The following is a 20,340-nucleotide window of genomic DNA, read 5'->3' as shown; positions in this document are numbered from 1 at the left end:
ATTCAAAAATGCAAAGCAACAGTGAGTCATCGCTGTATCCAATAGAAGAGAAAGAAACAAAGTAAGTAAGTCAAGGACATCAATGAAAATGTGAGTTTCATTACTTAAGCTCATCCAGCAGGAAAGACATTCCTGATTTCAAAGGGCTTTGCAGCAGACGGCTTCATTCTAAGGAGCAAGGAGAAAGTTGCTTCACCAAAATCCAAAGTTTAGAGGTTTTATTAAAAACTAATAAGCTCTGTGCGAAATTATATGGTTTAAAAGACATGAGACACCAGGTACAGTTATAGCTTTACAGATCAGACTTTAGTCCGTGATCACTGAGAGGAGACGCAGAGCCACACCAGCCTGATGCTCTTATCACATCTGCAATATTAAATTCTATTCTCTCTACATGATGTGTATTTCACTCCTTTCTTTCTTTTCAGTTATAGTTTTTGCTTTTTAGTAGTCTCTGTCAGCTGACGACTTGTCAGGACTGGCTTCCCCTGAGAAAACAGGAACTGAGACGTGGCTGTATATAAATCATTAACTTTCACCCAGAACACAGTTTGCATCCTGTGTACGGCCATTTTTAACTTTTTTGTCTTTTCAATTGATCTTTGGTTAGGTGTAAGAAAAAACATGACTTCAAACAGACCCTTTTTTTAAAAAAAAAACAGCACTATTAACCACATGTTAGAACGTACGTTTTTCCTCCATTTTTATAACTTCCCATCAGCGACGATAGCAACAGAGAAAATTTCCACCCTGCTTTTTGAAAAATCCCACGTTAAAGTGTGACGATGGGGGTCCTAAGCACATATGTGATGAGCAGCTGCTGTGTTTCTGTCATGTTTAATACTTTCCTCACCCAAGAGTGATTCACTGATGTCCTTGTTCTGATCCTGAGGCGTCATGTAACCCCGTTTTATCGCATGCACACGTGACCTTGCAGGCATTTCGAGGGATCTTTTAAAGACATTTGCCTTGATGAACCAGCCTCACCTGTATTGATTAACAAGAGATAAATGAGTTCCTTTTGCCTCTGATGGCAGGGCTGTGTGACGTCATTCCCAGCTCTTCCAGGGATCCCAGTATTAGTGAAAGAAAAGCAAAAAAACAGGCTTTGTTTTGCTGGGGTCATTCATTCACCCAGTGTAATACCTGTTTTTTGTTTTTGTGGGGGGCGTTTCTGCTTAAACACTAATGCATCTTATTTAGGGAGTCACAAATTTAAGAAGAGACGGGAGAAACACCCTCCAACCGTGTGACGAGTGGGTTGCATAGTTTGTCCACTAGAGGGCACTCTGCAAAGGTCCCAAATGATGAGCTGGTCCGAGCAGTCAGGTAGAGCAGCGGTCCCCAACCTTTTTTGCGCCACGGACCGGTTTATGCCCAGCAATATTTTCACGGACCGGCCTTTAAGGTGTCGCGGATAAATACAACAAAATAAAACTAGTACCGGTACCGAAAAAAAGAAGATTTATTCATAACACACGTGAAAAGACCCAGGAAAACCGAGTTAGCGATAAAAACGATAACAAAATAACGCTGAAAACCGATAAAAACCCTGAAAACCATACATTTCACACCTGAGCCTCAACTCTCGCGGCCCGGTACCAAACGACTCACGGTCCGAGGCCCGGGGGTTGGGGACCGCTGTGGTAGAGCGTAGATGAGTAAAACAGTTTCTACACATAACAAATGTTTGGAGAAAAAACCTTTCAGTTGATACATTAGATGTCAAATTTAAATCACTAAATAACATATCAGAAATATTGATCAGGCTCTTTATTTATTAAACCAGCAATGAGACATGAAAACAGTTTGTGATCATAAAAAAATTTTTTGTACATGTTTATCCTTCAAGTGTACCACCTGTGCCACTGTAATATGTTTTATCATCCATCTCAAGTATATGTATGTTTTAATAACCGTTGATTTTATTGTATTTTTCCACTTTAATCACTAAACTGTGATTTTGCAGTGAGCCGTGAGTAACAGACGTACAGTACAGATTTACTGCTGCAGAAGCCTTTGATGCTGATATTTACTGAAGCCCAAAGCGAAGATGAAACCTGCAGATGAGTCGGTTTGTGACTTAGTGCCATTTTGCAAAAAAAAAAAAAAAACTGAATGAAAGTAACCAAAACTAATCAACATCAGAACAAAGGAAGCAGTGCAGGAATGCAAACTGAGCCTTCAAAGTGTTTCTGTGTAACATAAATTAACCCACTCGGTTATTGTCATTATAAAATCGGATAATATCGAGTTCTATCTTTTTATATATGATTCTAGATATTTTTGAGCATGTGCAAACAAAGCGATGGTGCACATCACTGAATAAAAGCGGTGTTTTTCTCTCCATTAGGAGCTAAACATTCGTTCACAAGCAGGAGGAGAATACGCGGAAAGATAATGACTTTGATTTGTGATTTCTTCTGTTCCATCAGCCCTCTCAGCCCGTGGCGCCTGTCCCTTAGGCAAACAGCAGACAGTAAACAAAAGCAAATCCACTTCAAACATCCAGGCCCCCCACTCGGATGAAGAGATGCAGTGGGTCTCCTTCCTGTCATCTGCTGTTAGTCGGGCTATTTATCAAAACATCGGCTGCAGGCTGAGTGGAAGCAAGTAACCTAGAGGCCTGCTTTGGCTCCGCTTCGCTCTTTCTAAACGTGCAGCGTGTCAGGGTGTAAACAAGTGCCGCAGCAGCTCATCATCCTGTGAGGTTTTCCCGTCGAAGGGCAAGCGAGCGTTAACCTATTCAATAACACGCTGACTGTGTTATTACCTGAATTAGATTTATGTCCCATTAGCCTCACTGACAGGGACCACTTCTCCTCATCCTTATTCACTGGTCCTTGTTACAAATATCAATAAACACCAAAAACGGAGAACAGAGAGGGACAGTGACACACTGCATTAGGTTGTTCACCTTAATATTCAGCAGCTTATTCTCTTATTTGCATAAACAAGAATGTAAACATCCCAAACATGTCACAAATTTAAAAATACTCCCTAATGGGACGCACGGTCGAAAATGCCCTTGTTTTCAGTTTCTGACATTTCTAATAGTTTCCACTTCATCCATTTCAGATAGCTGGACCAGATATGATGCATCATTTAGTTGGAGAATTTGTGATTTAGACTCACTGGAAAATGTACAAGCTCCTTGCTTTTACTGAGTTAGACCTCTGTTTAAGTTCTTCCTGGCAGAGTTTCAAGGTGCTGGAAACATTCCTCAGAGATTTTGGTCCGTGTTGATGTGATGGCATCACACCGTTGCTGCAGATTAGAGGGATGCACATCCATGATGACATCTGCTGTTCCACCACATCCCATATGTGCTCTACTGGACTGCGATCTGGTGACTATGGAGGCCATGCTCAAGTAACCGATTTGCTGGATTCTTCAACATCATCATCCTGCTGGAAGCCGCCATAAGAAGATGGTATCCTGTGGTCATAAAGGGATTGACATGGTGGCATGTTTTAACAATGTTCGGTTGCTACAAGAGGCTCAAAGTATGCCACAAGCAGCAGCCTGAACTGTTGATACAAGGCAGGAGGGATGCATGATGCCATGTTGTTTATGCCGAATTTTGACCCTACCATCTGAATGTCACCACAGAAGTCGAGACTGAACATTTTTCCAATCTTCTACTGTCCAATTTTGATGAGCCTCAGTTTCCTGTACTCAGATGACAGTACTGTGGTGCTTCAGGAAGAAGCTCTTCTGCCTGTGGGAATCCCAGCAGTTACCGAAACACTCGGACCAGACCGTCTGGTATCACCACAGCATGTTCAAAGTCACTTAAATCACTTGCTGCCATGTGATTGGGCGATTAAATTCGCAAGCAGTTGAACATACAGGTATGGACAGGTTATGGTCCTGATGTGGACCAAAATAAAGAGTAAATGGTAAAACTTGGTTGTATAAGGCCTGTTTTTAGATCAACTAAAGATCTCAAGGAATATTAGATTCAGCAATTCAAACCAGTTCATAAAGCCAACAAACTAGAATAACAGTCAGGCACTAGATGCGGGTGTAATTATAAATCAGAGTCATAACTGATTGTACTGACATGAATTCCAGTCAGTTATGGATCTGTGGTGCATACTGATCGTGACTTTAGGGCACAGTTGAACTATGACGGTACGAATGTGTGGCGTCTCTGTTTGAGGGGAAAGAAGAATAGAAGGAGACGTGATCATAAAACAAGAAAGTGAAGAAAAATCCATTTCAGGACAAATCGAATGATGATGTTATTTAATCTCTCGCCTTGATCTTCTGATCTGCACAAACATTCATGTAATACAGCCACCACTGGGTATGTGCTTGTTCAGAACTCGTACAGTAATTACAGTCTCATTCAGCAGCAGGCGGTGGATGCACACACACACGCACACACACACGTACAGCTCACACTTAATTATGTAACGAGGCAAATTATTATTCTCAAATCTTGTAGCCTGTGACCCCAATTAAACTAGAAGTGTGTTTAGAGCATGAAATATGACACTTAGATGAAAACAAGACTTACACACACACACACACACACAGACACGTTAGCTGCAGTCACAGTTTGCTGATGGGTCCAACAAGCACACAGAAGTAAAAGATGACGCCATAAACCAATCCCTCCAGAACCCAGTCTTCCCACTCAGCAGCCATGTTGGTAGCAACACCTGACTGTAATTTTGAAGTGCTTATTTAAAGAAATACAGTGTGAAAAAGTTTACAGGTAGATCTACGTTCCCACCCTCACTATGACCATCACCTTCGGTAACTTTGGTAACTGAATGTGACCGTAAAGAATGAAACTGAGAGTCCAAGCGGCAGAAATGAGGGCTGAAAACAAGTCGCTTGTTGCGCATTGCTTTGAAGCTGACGGCGTTTGTAGTCGAGGTTCCAGCTGCCTAGCTAACCTTCTCATATATTGCTAATCTCCTCAGGTCACATCATCAGTATTCACTTCTCTCATTGGTCACGCCCAATTTGTTGCAGAATGTCATTCACGTTGTATCGTCTTGGTCACAACGTCGTTCCCAGTGTGGATGCAGCTTAAGGCCTCAGTCCTGCAGACCAGCTGGTTTGTGAGTGGAAAAATTCCAGTCAGTATGCGAGTAGTTGCTAGAGGTTGCCGGGTGTTGCTAGATGTAATTGGTCACAAAGAGTCTGCTGCAGTATACAAAAACTCCATGTTAACTGCTTTGGTCACTAGCATGTACTTAGAATTGTGACCAATTTCATGCAAGCAACTTGCCAACAACCTCCAGCAACCAGTTGGCCAACAGTTGCCACCCAACTCGCCCACCAACTGGAGTTAGCCAAATGGTCGCAAACCTTTAAGCCTTTATGACTGCTGACTTAGACATTGAGGATCTTTTGGCAGATAGGAGGTGCTAAGAGCCTCTACTCCTCCACATCAAAATGAGCCAGCTGAGGTGGTGCATTCATCCGACCTCCTGGACTGTCACAGGTGAGGTGTTACCAGCCAAACTCGGAACGAACTCCAGGGCAAACACAGTTTCTCTCTTTCGTTAATGAACTTTGACCTGCTTGTCAGAGGATTAAGGTCTTAGCAGGTGAGGTTTACTGATGTTAGAAAATTAAATTAAGTAGAATTCATCTGGCATTAAAGTGTATGTAATGGAGATTTTTGCAGGCGAGGTCACTTATGTCAGAAGAATGTCTGTGAAGTTTGGGAGAGTTTGGACTAGATTTCTTTGAGGTATATCAGTTTCATGTTTCATGGCAAAACATCAAAATTCACAAAGCTGCCGAAGTCACGCCCTCTTATGAAAACTCACTGTTTTGAATGTGACCTAAGACCAACTCCTTCAGGCTTCCCTGAACAAATTTGAGGTTGCTGGCATCAAGCGTCTTGAAACTGTAGCCCAAAGTGTAAAACATGACATTTCCTGTTCTCAGTAGGTGGCGCTGTGACCACTGTCAAATATTGCAGTTGAAATGTGTTCGGGGGGTGTAGCTTTATCACGTGTGAGAAGTTTGGTACAGATCGGTCAATGTATGTGGGAATAAGAGCCAATTATAATTTCAAAGCGAATGATTGAAATTCGCTGTGGCGCCACAGAAACGCCCTTAGGTGAAAACTCTAAAGTTCCACTATTTAATATGGCTCAGATCTGTAGTCTAGACTGACGAAATATGGAGCTGATCCGATAAAATCTCTAGGAGGAGTTTGCAACAGTACAACGCCTGGAAATGGCAAAATCTATGCCAAAATGTTACCTTCAATTCAAAATGGTGGTGGTGAGTTGACACATGGGTCCAATAGACTTTTTGGTATATCTTGGGATGTTACACATGTGTACAAAATTTCATACATTTACGTAAAAGCCCAAGCAGGGGCTCATTTTTCCCCACTTTGTATGGGGCACTACTGAGCCATTTTGCTGTGCCCAGGTCTCAAACCAGTGAGACCAGTAAATTTTCACCAGGCTTGACGCATGTGCAAAGCTTCATGAGTTTTCAAACATGTTAAAGCCCTCAAAAAGCCAATTCATTTGTCTGGATAATAACAAGAAGAACGGGAGCGATTACAATAGGGCATTCGCACTTTTAGTGCTCAGGCCTAATAATGGATTCAACTGAGCCATTTATTCACGCCACTGAATAAACTTCTGCCATTCTAGTCATTTCACAGAGCTGCTCCTTCGTACTTTAAAACATACAATAACCTTTTCTTCTCTCTCTGTCTTTATCTTTATCTCTGCAGATAGCTTGTCGCCTCCCGTCAATGTGACCATCAGAGAGGTAAAAGCAAACTCTGCTGTGGTGTCATGGGACATCCCCGAGGGAGACCCAGTCATTGGCTTTGCCATCACACAGCAGGTCGGTAACACTCTCTGTCCCCTCTATACCACTGTAACCATTAATGCTAATTACTGTGCTTATAAGCAGTAAAAAATACATATGGAAAAGCATTTAGCAGATTCAGGCAAGTTTTGGAGGAAATAAAATCATCCAAGCCTTTTATTTATTGCAACTCATATTACAATTTTACAGCTAAAGATACAACTTTACTAGATACGCCTGTTCAACTCCTCATTAATGCAAATATCTAAAGTTCAAACTGAGCAGCAGATGGAGTACAGCAGCAGAAGACTACACCGTCTGCCACTCCCGTCAGCCAAGTTCAGGATACTGAGGCTACATTTTACACCACATCACCAAAATTGGACAATAGAAGATTTCAAAAATGTTGCCTGGTCTGATGAGTCTCCTTTTCTGCTGTCCCATTTGGGTGAAAGGGCCTGAATTTGGAGTAAAACAACATAAAAGTATGGCTCCATCCTGATTCGTATCAATGGTTCAGGCTCCTGGTGGTGTACCTAATAAAGTGTCCCCTGAGTGTACATGTAAATGTACTATAATGTAGGTACATTCATTAATGCATGTAAAAGATTTCTTGAAGAAACTCCCAAACTAATTCAATTAAGTTGTGGCTTGTCACAGGTTATTGTCTGCCACGTCCACTTTCCTTTCCTGTGTTGCTCCCTCACTCCAAGTCAGAATGCATTATGGGAATCATCAGAGGATACGGCATCCTGTCGGACAGCCTGTCCCCTCGCTGACAGACTATGACAGCTGTGTGACAGGAGAAAAGTCAACATGCAAGCTTAGACACACATCTCTCGCACAACCACGCATTTACGTGGGACAAGTTGCCATCTCGTGGTTGTACAAACACACATATGCACCCGTCCACAGGAGACTGGAGTGACATGTTTGATGGCAGCACTGGAAGCTGGGAAATGTGTGGTTTAAAGCTATAAATAAAAGTTAATAATAAGAAACAATAGCAGAGGACATTCAGCTGCTTTCCAGTTGTTATTGTTCAGGCTGTTCTCATTCACTGGTCATCAAATCCCACCGTTTTGTCAAAGCTGCTGCAGTCACAGAGATGTATACAATATCAGATGCTGTGTTATTTTAAAGTATGACAAGTTTGAAGCATTCAAAAAGGGTGGCGGTGGTTTTAATCAGTACTGTACAACTTCATCCTCTATCATATAGCAAACTCATCCTCCAAGTCTTGGCAAGAAAGGTAAAACCATATTCACTCTTTATTTTCTATAACACTAACATGAAATGCACCTGACAATTAAAACTTCAATTCAGAAGTCAAGCACAACTCAAGTGCTCCCAAAAGTCCTTATGGTTCTCCAACGTCTCCCTCCACACAGTTTTGTGTGGTTTTTCCAATGCTAACAGTGCTAACTGTGGTCCTTGTGACTGTGATTTTAAAACTGTTCCAGGCATCTCTTAACCAGAAACCAAAACAGTTTGCATCCCATCTTAAATCAGCGTTTAACAATAAATGTCCAAAACACAGATGTTTAAATCCGGAGGTCAAACATAATGAGTAAGGATATCACTTCAGGCTGAAGACAGATCTGAGAAACAACACAATTTAACAACTTAGAAATGTATTTAAATTTATTTTGTCTGTGTCCACAGGTAATGAATGATCCCCTGTCAAATTTGAATTGTGGTGTCCCTCAAGGCTCTCTCCTTGGCCCTCTTGTTTTATAAGCACACTTCCTCTCAGCGACTGTTTTGCCAACACTCTACTATCCAACAACACCAGCAGCGTTGGTAATCTACTTACCCACTTAACGGTGAAAACTAAACTCACCAAAGATAAATCTTAAAATTTACCACCTTGGCCCAAAATAAGCTTTTTTCATTCAGTCTGCTACCAACCTGGGAGCTGTTTTTGAAACCGATCTCTGTTTCAGCCCCCCTGGTTTAGCGCAACAAGAACAATTTCCAGAATTAGATCATTCTTGTCAGCTGCTGAGTTGCATTTATTTCACCCGCCTTGATTGAGGCTAAATGGACAGATACTTTACTTGGCTTTTATTTGAGCACCGAATGCGCTTTCTTACAACAAGCCTCGTTCAAGTGTATTATTTTGTGCCTAGCTTTCACACGTACTCTCATGGATGCATTTGGATTTACAGATGCTCAGAAGCAGACTACAGTAGCCGGGGATTGCACCACCAACCTCGAGATTAGTAGACGATCCGCTCCTGAGTCATACCAGTCATCATAACTAAAGCATTTCCTTTGGGATTAATAAAGTTGTCTGATACTGATCCTGATTGTGATAAAAGGAGATAATACCTTTTATAACAGCATCAGTCAGAGCTCACATCACCGGCTCAAGCTGATCCAGAACTCTGCTGCGTGAATTTTAACTGGCACCATGAACACATCACTCCAGTTCTGGCAAATTTACACTGGCTGCCTGTTAAATGCCAAATTGATTTTATAATCTTACTAATCACTTTTAAAGCACTAAATGGCCTTGCTCCAGAGTACATTAAAGATTTATTTACTTCTTATGTGCCTGGGTGTTAAATTGGTGAATGGTTATTCCAGCATCTTGGCTAATAATCAAAGAGCTCCCGAGCGGCGGGACCACTGAGATCAGAGTAGCCACGTCTTGATTGTTTTTGTTTTTTTTTAAGTATTCTCGGGAGGGGGGGGATTGATGTGCATATGTTTACTTTGTGTGAAAAACTTTGTAATTTTGAGAAAAGTGCTTTAAGAGTAAGTTTTTTGTAATTATAATTACCAACAAGACAGGAAAGACTGATACAGAGGATGGAAAAGTAACAAAGTCGGGAGGTCAAAGGAGGTGACCAGGAATTATAAAACTGTACACGGAAATAAAAAATGAACAGGCAAACCCAGAGCCACGGTCATTAAGTTTAATTTTAGTGAAATAAAGTGTGAGTGTGAACGCCGGTTGCGTGTCTCTCTGTCACCCTCCAACAGAAGAAAGACGTGCGCATGCTGCGATTCATCCAGGAAGTCAACACCACCACGCGATCCTGTGCATTATGGGACTTGGAGGAAGAGACAGACTACATTGTGCATGTCCAGTCCATCTCCATGTCTGGGACGAGCCCACTGAGCGAACCGCTGCGCTTCCGGACGCCGAAGGAGGCCGAGACTCAGGCCTCTAAGAGTGAAGGTGAAGCGTGACAGCGCCACGCATGCATACGCATCCACACAAATACACTCCTTCACCCAACACGTCCACACTTAAAAGAAAAAAAAACCTGAATCTGTCGGTTTTCCAGACATGACTGCAGCGGGGACTTGGCCTTTTGGCAGCATTGTGACTGATTTTGTCCAAAGACCAATAAAAATCAATAGAAACACAAACCATGAAATGAAATTTCACAAGAAAGTGCTCTTGAAGCTTGCCCCCTCTAACCACAACTCAGGAGTAGAAGAGCTGAGAGGGATGCATACTTCACTGTGTATCGACTTGCCTTCGTGGCCTCACCCAGCACACGCTCTGCACAACTGCACTGTAAACCAAAATGAGGAAAGGCATTTATCAGACGCAGGGAGGAAGCAGTGGGAGCTGTGAGGGGTGGGGAATCGATGCGCTTTTGGCTGAGGCGCTTCTCCAACTATTCTTCCTCTCATTTACACTCATGTCTCATGTGAGCTGCAGCTTCACTCCGATACTTCGCAAAATGTTGAGCCAGAAAGAGTCTGAACTTCTGTTCTGGTGTTGAGCGGGCTGGCAGAGGCATGTAGAACACAAAAACAATCATTGCAGAGCGGTGAGGCGATGCTCTCGCCACCGCCGAGGCCTAATTAGCACCGGATGTGTTGTCTGTGTGTTATTTGTGTAGCTGAGAAGAATTTACAGAAATCAATAACAGCACAGATAAACGTGTGCGCTTTCATAGCAGCCTGTTCTCTTTCTGTCCGTGCAAGTGCTCGTTTCTTTGAGGTTTCAGGACGCAGTAGCGGTTTTTGATACGGGCGACCGCCCGTGTCGCCCGGGGCGGCATCACGGACATCGGCAAAAAAAAAATTAATTGCTGGTACTCGTGGTGCCCCGACATCATGCCAGCGCATATTGGGAATGGCACAGGCACCGATCGGTTTTCTATCGCCCATTTGCTGGGAGTAAGGGCGCCCTCCGTTGTGAGGTGCGCCTGCTGCTTGCGGCACAGGGAGGAGAGGGCGGGGCGGCGGGGGATTCTCTGACCGGCTGGAGCAGCATCTAACCAGCTCGCAAAATAAAACAAAATAAAAACAAAACAACAAACACGAAAACACCAGACATCATGATACAGACTTATAATTTGCACCAATGTTTTTTCGAAATTCTGTACGCGAAAAGTGAGCACGAGAGCCCTCAGTGCGCCTGCTCGCTGCTGAAGTCAAAGTAAACTTTATTGTCATCTCTGCTATATACAGTCCAGTAAGACGAGACGACGAGGCTCCAGTTACAACAGTGCAAGTAAACAAACAATAAATATAAGAAGAGTAAGAAAATAAATATACACTTTAGGACTAGGGGTAAAGGGATCAATAACAATTTAAAATTTATATTTTATATTTTGATGATTTAATGTCTCACACACAACCCGTGGAAAGGGGTTCATAATGATGTAAATCCAAGCCCATTATGTATTCATGATTTGAATCCTGGGTTGTGTGAAATCCCAGAAATACACGCCAGAGGAAGTGTTTGCCCGGGGCGCCAAACAGGCTAGGACCGCCACTGTCAGGACGTATCTTCTCTCCTGCTGTTTTTAAAACCCTCAAAGGCAGAACAATGACTTCAAAATAAACACAAGTGCTTCGTATCCACAAGTGCACACTCTGAGTTTCACCGGGGGCAGAAAAATGTATTAAATTATAACTAAAAATAAAGCTCGTCAAATTCTGTCAGTCCATAGCTTTTGTTGACACAGCTGCTTTTAATCCATAAACCACAAAAGCTATTAAAGAACTTGAATCACCAGTATCAATCCAGTATAAATAATTTAGGTCATTTTGATTTGTTTATACAAGCTTAATGATCTAAATTATTTAGAATAGGGAAGAAACTTGATTTGGGCGACCCTTAACGTAACATGGTGGTTGGTGTCCGACAGGCGGGTCTGAGTATTTCAGAAACTGCTGCTGTGCTGGGATTTTCCCAGACAACCATCTCTAGGGTTTACAGAGAAACATCCCAAGGTAAAATATCTAGAGAAGAGCAGTTCTGTGGACAACAGAAAACTGGGAATGTTGCCTGGTTTGATATGTCATTTCCGGATCAAAGGTTAGCATAAACAACATGAAAGCATGGATTCATCTTGCCTTGTAGCAACAGTTTAGGCTTCTGGCACACTTTGGCCCTCTTAGTACCAACCAAGCATTCTCTAAAACACCACACTCTATCAGAGTGTTGTTGCTGACCATGTTAATTCCAATCACAGTGTATCCAGCCAGCAAACTGGTAGGTTACATATGGCCTCCACAGTCACCAGATCTCAGTCCAACAGCAGACCTTTGTGATGTGCTAGAATGTGAGATTTGCATCATGGTGCAGCTGACAAATCTCCAACAAGTATTTGAGGCTGTCTGTGAGGAACGTTTTCCCCACCTTTTGAATCTGTGCCATGAAGAATTAAGGCAGTTCCAAAGGCAACAGGAGGTCAGTCCAACCTCCTGATCTGGATGAATCAGTGACATCTAACTTGAAAACAGGTGGACTTGCTTTACAATTGTTTTCCTACATGCAGCTGAAAAGCTTGCAAAAAGCATTTTAATTTTAAATGAGGACAAAAAGTGACCCAACTTAACCTCAGGATAGAGAAAGAGCTCCTGTCTTTATGCCGAGATAACTTTCTCCTGGTATTTCCTTCACATTAACTTTTGTTGTTGCTCAGACTAATCAGGCGTGATGTAATTAGTAAGCTTTGGAAATGCAGGTAGGTGGATGTGGTTAGATTTTTACACAGAACACAGATAGATGAATCTTTGTATTCGCCGTACAGACAAGAGAATATTAGCAGTGTTCTCGTGTGACTTTCAGTAAGAGAGCAAATTATTTCCCAAAAGGTCAAGAAGCACGGGTCATGTCTGTGTTTCAGAGGGCGACCCCCCGCTTTCTTAAATGAGTCGGGTGCAGGAAGTCTGCCTCATCCAAAAATCTGCAGGTTTTGCACAAACACACACACAGAGCCCCTAATTTGCTGAAAAATGCTGCTTCACACATTTGAAACTATCACAAAGCAAATATCCACAGAGAGCACGTCTGTGATTCATCATCCTTCACTTCTACTCAACAACAGCTTCACGGTTTAGCGCGACGACACACATCCGTCTCTGTCTCATTTGCGCTGCTTGCTCAAGGATGTCTGTTTAATTAGCGTAGCTGTGTTGAAACAATAAAAGCTTTGATGGCAGATGAGAAGGTGTTCTTCAGTCAACATTTTGTAATTTATTAGAAAATCGCTGTGGATAGGATTTGGGATCTAGTATGAAGGCTAATTTTAGTTTAGAGAGATCTTCTTAAATCCACCCAGATATGTTTGGCTTTTATGATTAAACACTTTGTCTTTCTCTAACAAGACAAATGGTCGTCATTTACCACTACATCATTTTTCGCTCATAATCCAGCCAATTTCCCTTCAGAAAAAATGGCTAAGCTGTGAGTCCAGACAGTGGGACGAGAGCTGTTCGCTTATTGAGAATGACTGACGGACAAAATGTGCCATGGAGAGAGAGAAGGAGTTTGTCTTTCACTGCAGATAAGTGCACAGGGTACAGAGTGTGGAGGGAGAGCGTCTCAGTGCTTCTCTTAGTCCTTTGTCTCTGTATGACAGGCGAATGTCCCGAGAAGCAGAGAGAGGCTTTCACCGTCCTCGCTCAGCTGCTCAGCCCTTCTGTTCTGCAGTATCACGCTGATCTCAGTGGAAAGAGCAAAGGATGAGCCTGAAATGCTGGATTATTCCGCATTTCTTCTCGTTTCCTTTTTCACAATGGGTTTAAGCTTCGGGAGATCAAAGGAAGTAAGAGAGAGATGAAGGGAGAGGGGGGGAACTGAACAACCTGTGCACAAAACAGCAGGAAGAGAGGAGGGGAAACGCAGAGTGGCTGACAGAAGCAGCCACGGCAATACAGGAGAGAGAAATCCTGAAAATTAAATTCTGCTGTCAGAAACACAGTGTGTGTGTGTGTGTGTGTTGTGTGTGGTGTGTGTGTGTGTGTGTGATGCTTGTTTACTATCTTTTTTGTGAGGACAAAAATTAAAATGTTACTATATCTTGTGGGGACCAGCAGTCACTTGTTGAGGACAAAAGAGACTGTCCCCACGAAGTTTAAGGCATTTTTGAGGGTTAGGCGTATGGGCCTAGGGTAAGTTCTATGTCAATTAGATTTGTCCTCACAAGGCATCAAAATGGAATGTGTGTGTGTGTGGGGGGGGGGGGGGGGGGGCAGAGTCATCGCTGTGTACGCTCTCAAGGAAATTTACAGACTCGCAAACATGGAGAATAAAAAGTTCTGGTGAAAAGGTTCATCGTCTCCTCAGATCTAATAAAGGTAGAAACTTCTCTCTCGAAGCCTAGGATTTAAAAAAAAAAAATTCTCTTTTGTCATGAAGAATTTTGATCTGTACGTGAACTGGGCTGCAGTAAAATACTGGAAGATATTTCCCTTAACAGCAACCGTCAGCTCAGCTGGAAGCCTGGAAAAACACTCCTGGGGTGTATTTTAAACTGAGTCACATAAAACAGAAGAAGGATCCTGTGGCTTTGGTGCTTTATAGAAATAAGTTGATTTTGCTTTGGCAAAAATCAATCAGTTGCTTTCCTCCCAATAATGAAATAAGAAAAATCAATAGCAAGCTAAATTATATGCGTTAAGGAGGAAAGCTGGGATGTTTTTAGCCGACCTTAGCTTAAAACTTGAAACAGAAAGAATGATAACATATACCCAGCATGTATACATAAATATATGAGGTTGCACATGTGGTGGAATGAGACTGTGTATAAAAGTCTGGCTTGTTCTTTTATGAGGATCCATCTTGAGTGAAACATTTTCTTTATCTCCATCTCGTGTTTGGATACTGCGCAGCGGGAACCTGACAGGGAAACTGAGAGTATCGTGTAATCAGCACAACCCTGGACCTGGAAACCAGAAAGGGGGGGAAATGATTTTTTTCTTTTAAGCCAAAGCTGAGAAATCTGACTCGTTCTTCATCAAAATGACATCAATCAGAGACAAAATGAGACGAGCAATTCTTTTAATTAAATTAATTTTTAAAAGACCACTTTTTCCCATTTTCTGTTTTGTTTGTTTTCCCTGTTTGGAAGTGAAGAGTGAAGAAAGGCAAACAGGTGAGCAGGAGGTGAAAGTAAATATAAAAAAAGCTGCTCATGAACACAGCCTTTAAGGAACAACTTATCTTTCATCAGCAGGTGTGAACAATGTTCCCTCTAAGCTGCAGGCGTGCGCAATTGCGCACTGCTGGCACGGTCTGCACACAGAAAATCTGCATTGCACACAAAAAAAAATCTAATCTGAATTGAAATGAAAGTAAATACGTAAACTATTCTGTTTTGCAGTGTTAGTCAGTAAGTGACTGACTGCTCCCATATGGGATTAGAACGATGCCACCTTATCCCATAGTCCAGCCAATGATGCGATTCACATTCGTATATACGCAGCCAATCAACGTGGTTGACAGGCTATGACAGCGTCCTTATGTGCCGACACCGGTGTTTTAGCTAGCAAAGCGGCGTGGCTGATGTGGAGTGAAGCCACGTTAATGACAACGTGTACAACCATTGGAGATGTGAGCAGGACAGACGGAACAATTGACAGAAAAACTGTGGACTTTATACCAGTTTTTAAATTGTGTTGAGAGGACACGTAAAACCAGAGTTATGATAAAAATATGTGCAATTGTTTTTTTTCCTGAATACTATCGTTGTTTATATTTACTGTGAGAAGAAAAAACAGCGTTTTATAAGCAAAATGCTCGAAAGCCTGTGAGCAAAGACAAAACCAAAAAAAAACAACCCACGCTTCCCTATTGGTCGAAAAATGATATGGCAACACGGCATTTAGTTGTTTAGGAAAGGGGGAAGTTTTAGGAGTGATGGCGGTGTTTTGAGATGTGAGAGATTTGAGAGTTTAGCGCAAATCTTGTGTAGTTAGTGTGTAGTGTAGTCAATAGTTTGTTGTGTGTGTCAGAACAATGAGGCGACTGCTGAATGTTACAGGTGTTACAGCAGTGATACATCTCCTGTTGTCAGGCCTGCAGGTATCAGGCTGTTGTTCTCCTTTATCTCATAGTGGACAGAAATTATTTTTTGGAGTGGCACAAATCATTTGTGTGGCATCAAATTTGATGCAGAACAGCTGATTGTTCTGTGAATAGTTTGAAATGTTTGTTTAAAAAAACGCCTTGGCTGCATTTTTAGGTAAACAGCTGCAAAAAACTTTGTTGTTTGCAAAACTCAATTACTTTTTTGAAGAAGTAACTATATAATTAATTGCCCAGCATTGGTCATTATATACTGTATTTTGCAGACAGAAAGTTACAGACTCTCTCCCAGACCACAGACTCATAATACAAGTCAGAGCTTTAAAAAAGAAAAGAAAGTTGTGTTTTCAAAATTGGAGTTCAAGTTATTTTTACTTCCAATAGTGTTAACATGCTACACAGATCATGAACAAGAATTTTTTTTTAATTTTCATTGTAAGTGGGCTAAAGCAGTTAATTAAAAGTAGTCTAACATAAATGCTGTAATTTGATTATTTTAATAAACCATGTGACTTGGATGGATTCGATGCTGGCGTGACCAAGGTGCACACGTCTGCTGTTGCTCACAGTGGTCCAAGGGACCGCTCAGGGAGTTTGCTCAGACACGTGAGAAATTAGAGGGAAGATTGAGTGTGAGATGTTATTTAGTTACATAATGTTAATTGATAATCAAAGGCTGCATGTTTCCTAAGTTGTGCCAAAAAAGAGCAGCAGCAGTCCGGACATATCAACAAATAATTAATCATTGTTTGACAAAATAAGACTGGATGGTGGAGGAAGTAATTACATCCTTTAGGCTAACCACATTTTATTATTTATTAAAGCCACATGTTAAAAATGTAGCTTAAGCTGCAGTCACACAAGGCAAAAGAGTTGTTGGAGACGCTGGCACAAACAAAATTATAGCAAGCGTGTTTAATGAATCTGCAGTCTTTGGTTGCTTTGAAGACGGGAGCCAGGTTTGCAACCACTGGGACTTAACTTTGGTGTGTGGGATGGACCGAGCAGCGAAGGAAACTCAGGCACAGGTTCAAGTCCAAAAAAAAGTTTTTTTTTATTTAATCCCAAAACATAGTTGGGTAAATCATACAAAAAAAAAAAAATCAAAATCTTGGCCCATAAAAGAGGTCAAAATAACAGAACTCTACTCAAAGTTAACAACAAACAATACTGATAACTCAAACTTACTTACCTAAGGAGGCAAAGGGGAAACTGAAATATTTGTGAGCTGATCAGCCCACAAAAACACAAAACAGGGGTAAAACACACAAAACCTAACTGAGACTAACATAACGAACTCCAATTCCCCCCCATGATCTCAAGTTATGGAATGAGCCAATTTGCAGTTTTCCATCTAGGCTTGCTCCGCCCCTTTTCCACCTCTTGGCTCCTCAATGAAGAGACTGGAGCAGCTGCAACTAAGGTAACTCAGAAAACAAAGAGATTCAATCATAAATAACAGTGTAAACTAAAATGTGCACAATTATTTTAGAACAGTGTTATGCAAATTAATTCTAAACCAGAACCAGTTATTTATTATCCTTTAAATTAAATCTTATATCTAAAGAAAGAAAATGTGAATGCAGTGTCCTTGTTGTTGTTGGTAATATTAGGTGGATATTACCACAGTGTGGCCGTAACTGCAGCCATCACAGTGTGTTACAATGGCAATAAAACAAGTCATTCTGCTATTAGTCTTTAAATAGGGTCGAGTTGGCACTTACATGTAATCTGCTTGTGCTAACATAACAATCAAGTATAAGTCAGGGAAATTTGCAAACATGTTTTGATCAGCATAAACACAAACTCACATTAACTTTTTAGCTTCAGAGTCCAGCCAGAACCTTGATGATGTGGAACAGAAATTAAGGAATTGCTCCACAAATAATGATGCAGTTGTTGCATGATGGCAATTTAACTGCAAAATTACACAGCGTCTTGGAAACTTTGCTTTGATATGGGAACATAACAACAATGCAATCAACTGGTAAGAAGATGAGTCGAGTCCCAAGTGTAATCTTATGACAATCTCTCTGCATTTCTAAATTTGGCAACAATTATTTGGAAAACTTTGATAATCTTTCCGAGACTGCACTCAGTCTGAGTCAGACTGCAACTGTTTGGAGGCAAGTTGCCTCCCACAAGAACAAAAACTGGCAACTATCTTGCAATTAAAAATAATTAGCCCAAACAACTTCTATAATCAGTTGCTGGACAAATTCAGTACTATTGCCAGGTAACCACTGATTTTTTTTTTTTTTTTTTTTTACCACGGAGCTCGCTGTCCTATAGCATGGTCGTCCTGCTTTCTGCCTATGTCAACAAGCCTCAGTAGACATAAAGCACCCATCCTTGGTTCTTCTACTCGTTAGTCCCTCTCACCTGACAGAGATGTGAGTGGAGAACAGTTGATGCAACAGGCACTGATCAGAATGAGACGTGCTGGCCTCAGAGCTGTTACTTTAGTGATGTGAATAAAATGTTTGACGTGTCTGCATCATAAATAGTTTTGTTACAGCTGGATTTTATGAGCTCAGGTGGAAGAGTGTTTATACTTCATGCCGCTTTTAATTAAATTCACGGCATGCCAAGATGTGACAGGATATAATGTTTTTAATCACACAGAGACAGTGAAAAGGAGAAAGTCTGGTCATCTTAAATAACTAAGAAAGAAAAAGTTTGGATTTTTTTTTTTAACCATGATTGATCTGTCCCAGCTGTGCACTGCACCTCTTTTATGCACTCAAGGTAAAAACACTTCTGCAAAGGATGCACCTGTGTGTCCTCAATTACATCTCCTCCTACAGACTCCCCTCTCATCTGTCCTCCAGATGCATTTAAAAAACCGAGAGATCCTTCATCACAGCGTAATGAGACCGATTTCTGGGTTAGACACATGAGGATGGACATTTAGACCTCAATAAAATAAAAAATAAATCAGTCTCCTTTTAAATGAATGCTATTCATTAGTTTCCAAAATGCTCTTTCCACGGGAGACGACTTTTAAAAGGCCAACAAGGCTAAAATATTAAAACTAAGTGGAACTTATTGATGGCTGTAACAGATAAAACCCGCCTGATGTCTGGATCTTGGTCAGAAAGCATCAGAGGTGTTTTAGAGCAATGCAGTGAGCCCCAGTGAGGCCAGCTTGCAACAGTGTCAGGTGCCCAGGGCTGCTGTACTTTGATTATTTAATACAAGGCAACAGAGGCCGATCGATCAGCAGAAATGCTTGATGCTAAAAGCTACTGGAGCGTGGGGTTCCTGCCACACCGGGCCCTCCAAATGTCACACACTGCATCTAATAAGAGTGCTCTCCACGCTGCAGTGAACTTTATATCAAGCCTGTGACTTCCTCAGCACTCAGCATTGAGGAAGAGTTGTTTGTGCTGTTGTTTTGCTCAGTGGATGTCTGCAGGCACCCACAGGCAGACTTTTCTGTTGATGGTCATGACTTCAAAGATGGAATTTCATTAAGGCTGGTGTAATTAAAGAAGACCTATTGTGTTCATTTCCAGCTCCATATTTCTATTCTTGGATTAGAGTAGCCTTTAATGTTTCACAGTCCAGTGGGACTATGTTGAGCCTCTTAGTTTATCCTCTGTGTAAAACAGGCCATTTTAGTTCCTTTTCCCATCTCTTTTAGCCAACTTTCTAAAGCCAAGATCAGAGGAAAACTGTCTGAAACAGTGTTTGGTGAGAGCAGGGTGAAGTCTGACCTCAATTGTACATGTTCATTATATGTAGCTGCAACTGCAGCAGCTATCTGGAAGCAGCTGGATAGCGTAGCTGTAAGACAACACACCTTTGGCGCAGGAGTCGCAAGTTTGATTCCTCCTTGGGTGAGTCTGTATCCAGTGAGAAGTGAGGGTTACATTCCATTCCTATGCAATCTTCTACAACACACATGCTACGGCAAGGGGGAGCCAGGACGCCAGGTCAGAGGGAGGCTGTGCTGACTCCCAAGCTAGGAGAGAGACCAGCTGTATATTTTTATAATACTTACTTTATATGTGTATAAGTAAGTATAAGTATTCATTTGTATCTTTATTCATCAGGAATACTAATAAGATACTAGTCTTAGATATAAAGATACTAGTAGATATTAGTAGATACTAGTACTCTTAGATATTATATCTAAGAGTACTAGTATCTTTATTTAGATACTAGTATATATATTTATTTATTTTATCTTTATTTAGTAAAGATACTAAATAGTATTTAGTAAAATAAAGATACTATTTAGT

At 41.4% G+C, this 20,340-nt stretch overlaps 1 protein-coding gene across 2 annotated transcripts in view; it reads left to right on the top strand.

Moving 5' to 3' along the window:
• Nucleotides 1-20,340, top strand: part of fndc5a (fibronectin type III domain containing 5a) — a 43,576-nt gene that overhangs the window by 16,175 nt on the left and 7,061 nt on the right. For both annotated transcript variants that reach the window (XM_005922283.3, XM_014333573.2), the window contains exons 2-3: nt 6,725-6,840; nt 9,796-9,994. In XM_005922283.3, coding sequence (XP_005922345.1) covers nt 6,725-6,840; nt 9,796-9,994 — 315 coding nt within the window. The remainder of the gene's footprint in view (nt 1-6,724; nt 6,841-9,795; nt 9,995-20,340) is intronic.

This window comes from Haplochromis burtoni, unplaced genomic scaffold, assembly GCF_018398535.1.
Source record: "Haplochromis burtoni strain Fernald_Lab_line unplaced genomic scaffold, NCSU_Asbu1 Contig_55, whole genome shotgun sequence".
Lineage (NCBI taxonomy): Eukaryota > Metazoa > Chordata > Actinopteri > Cichliformes > Cichlidae > Haplochromis > Haplochromis burtoni.
The sequence above is the reverse complement of the archived record's forward strand: the minus strand, read 5'-3'. Positions and strand labels throughout refer to the sequence as shown.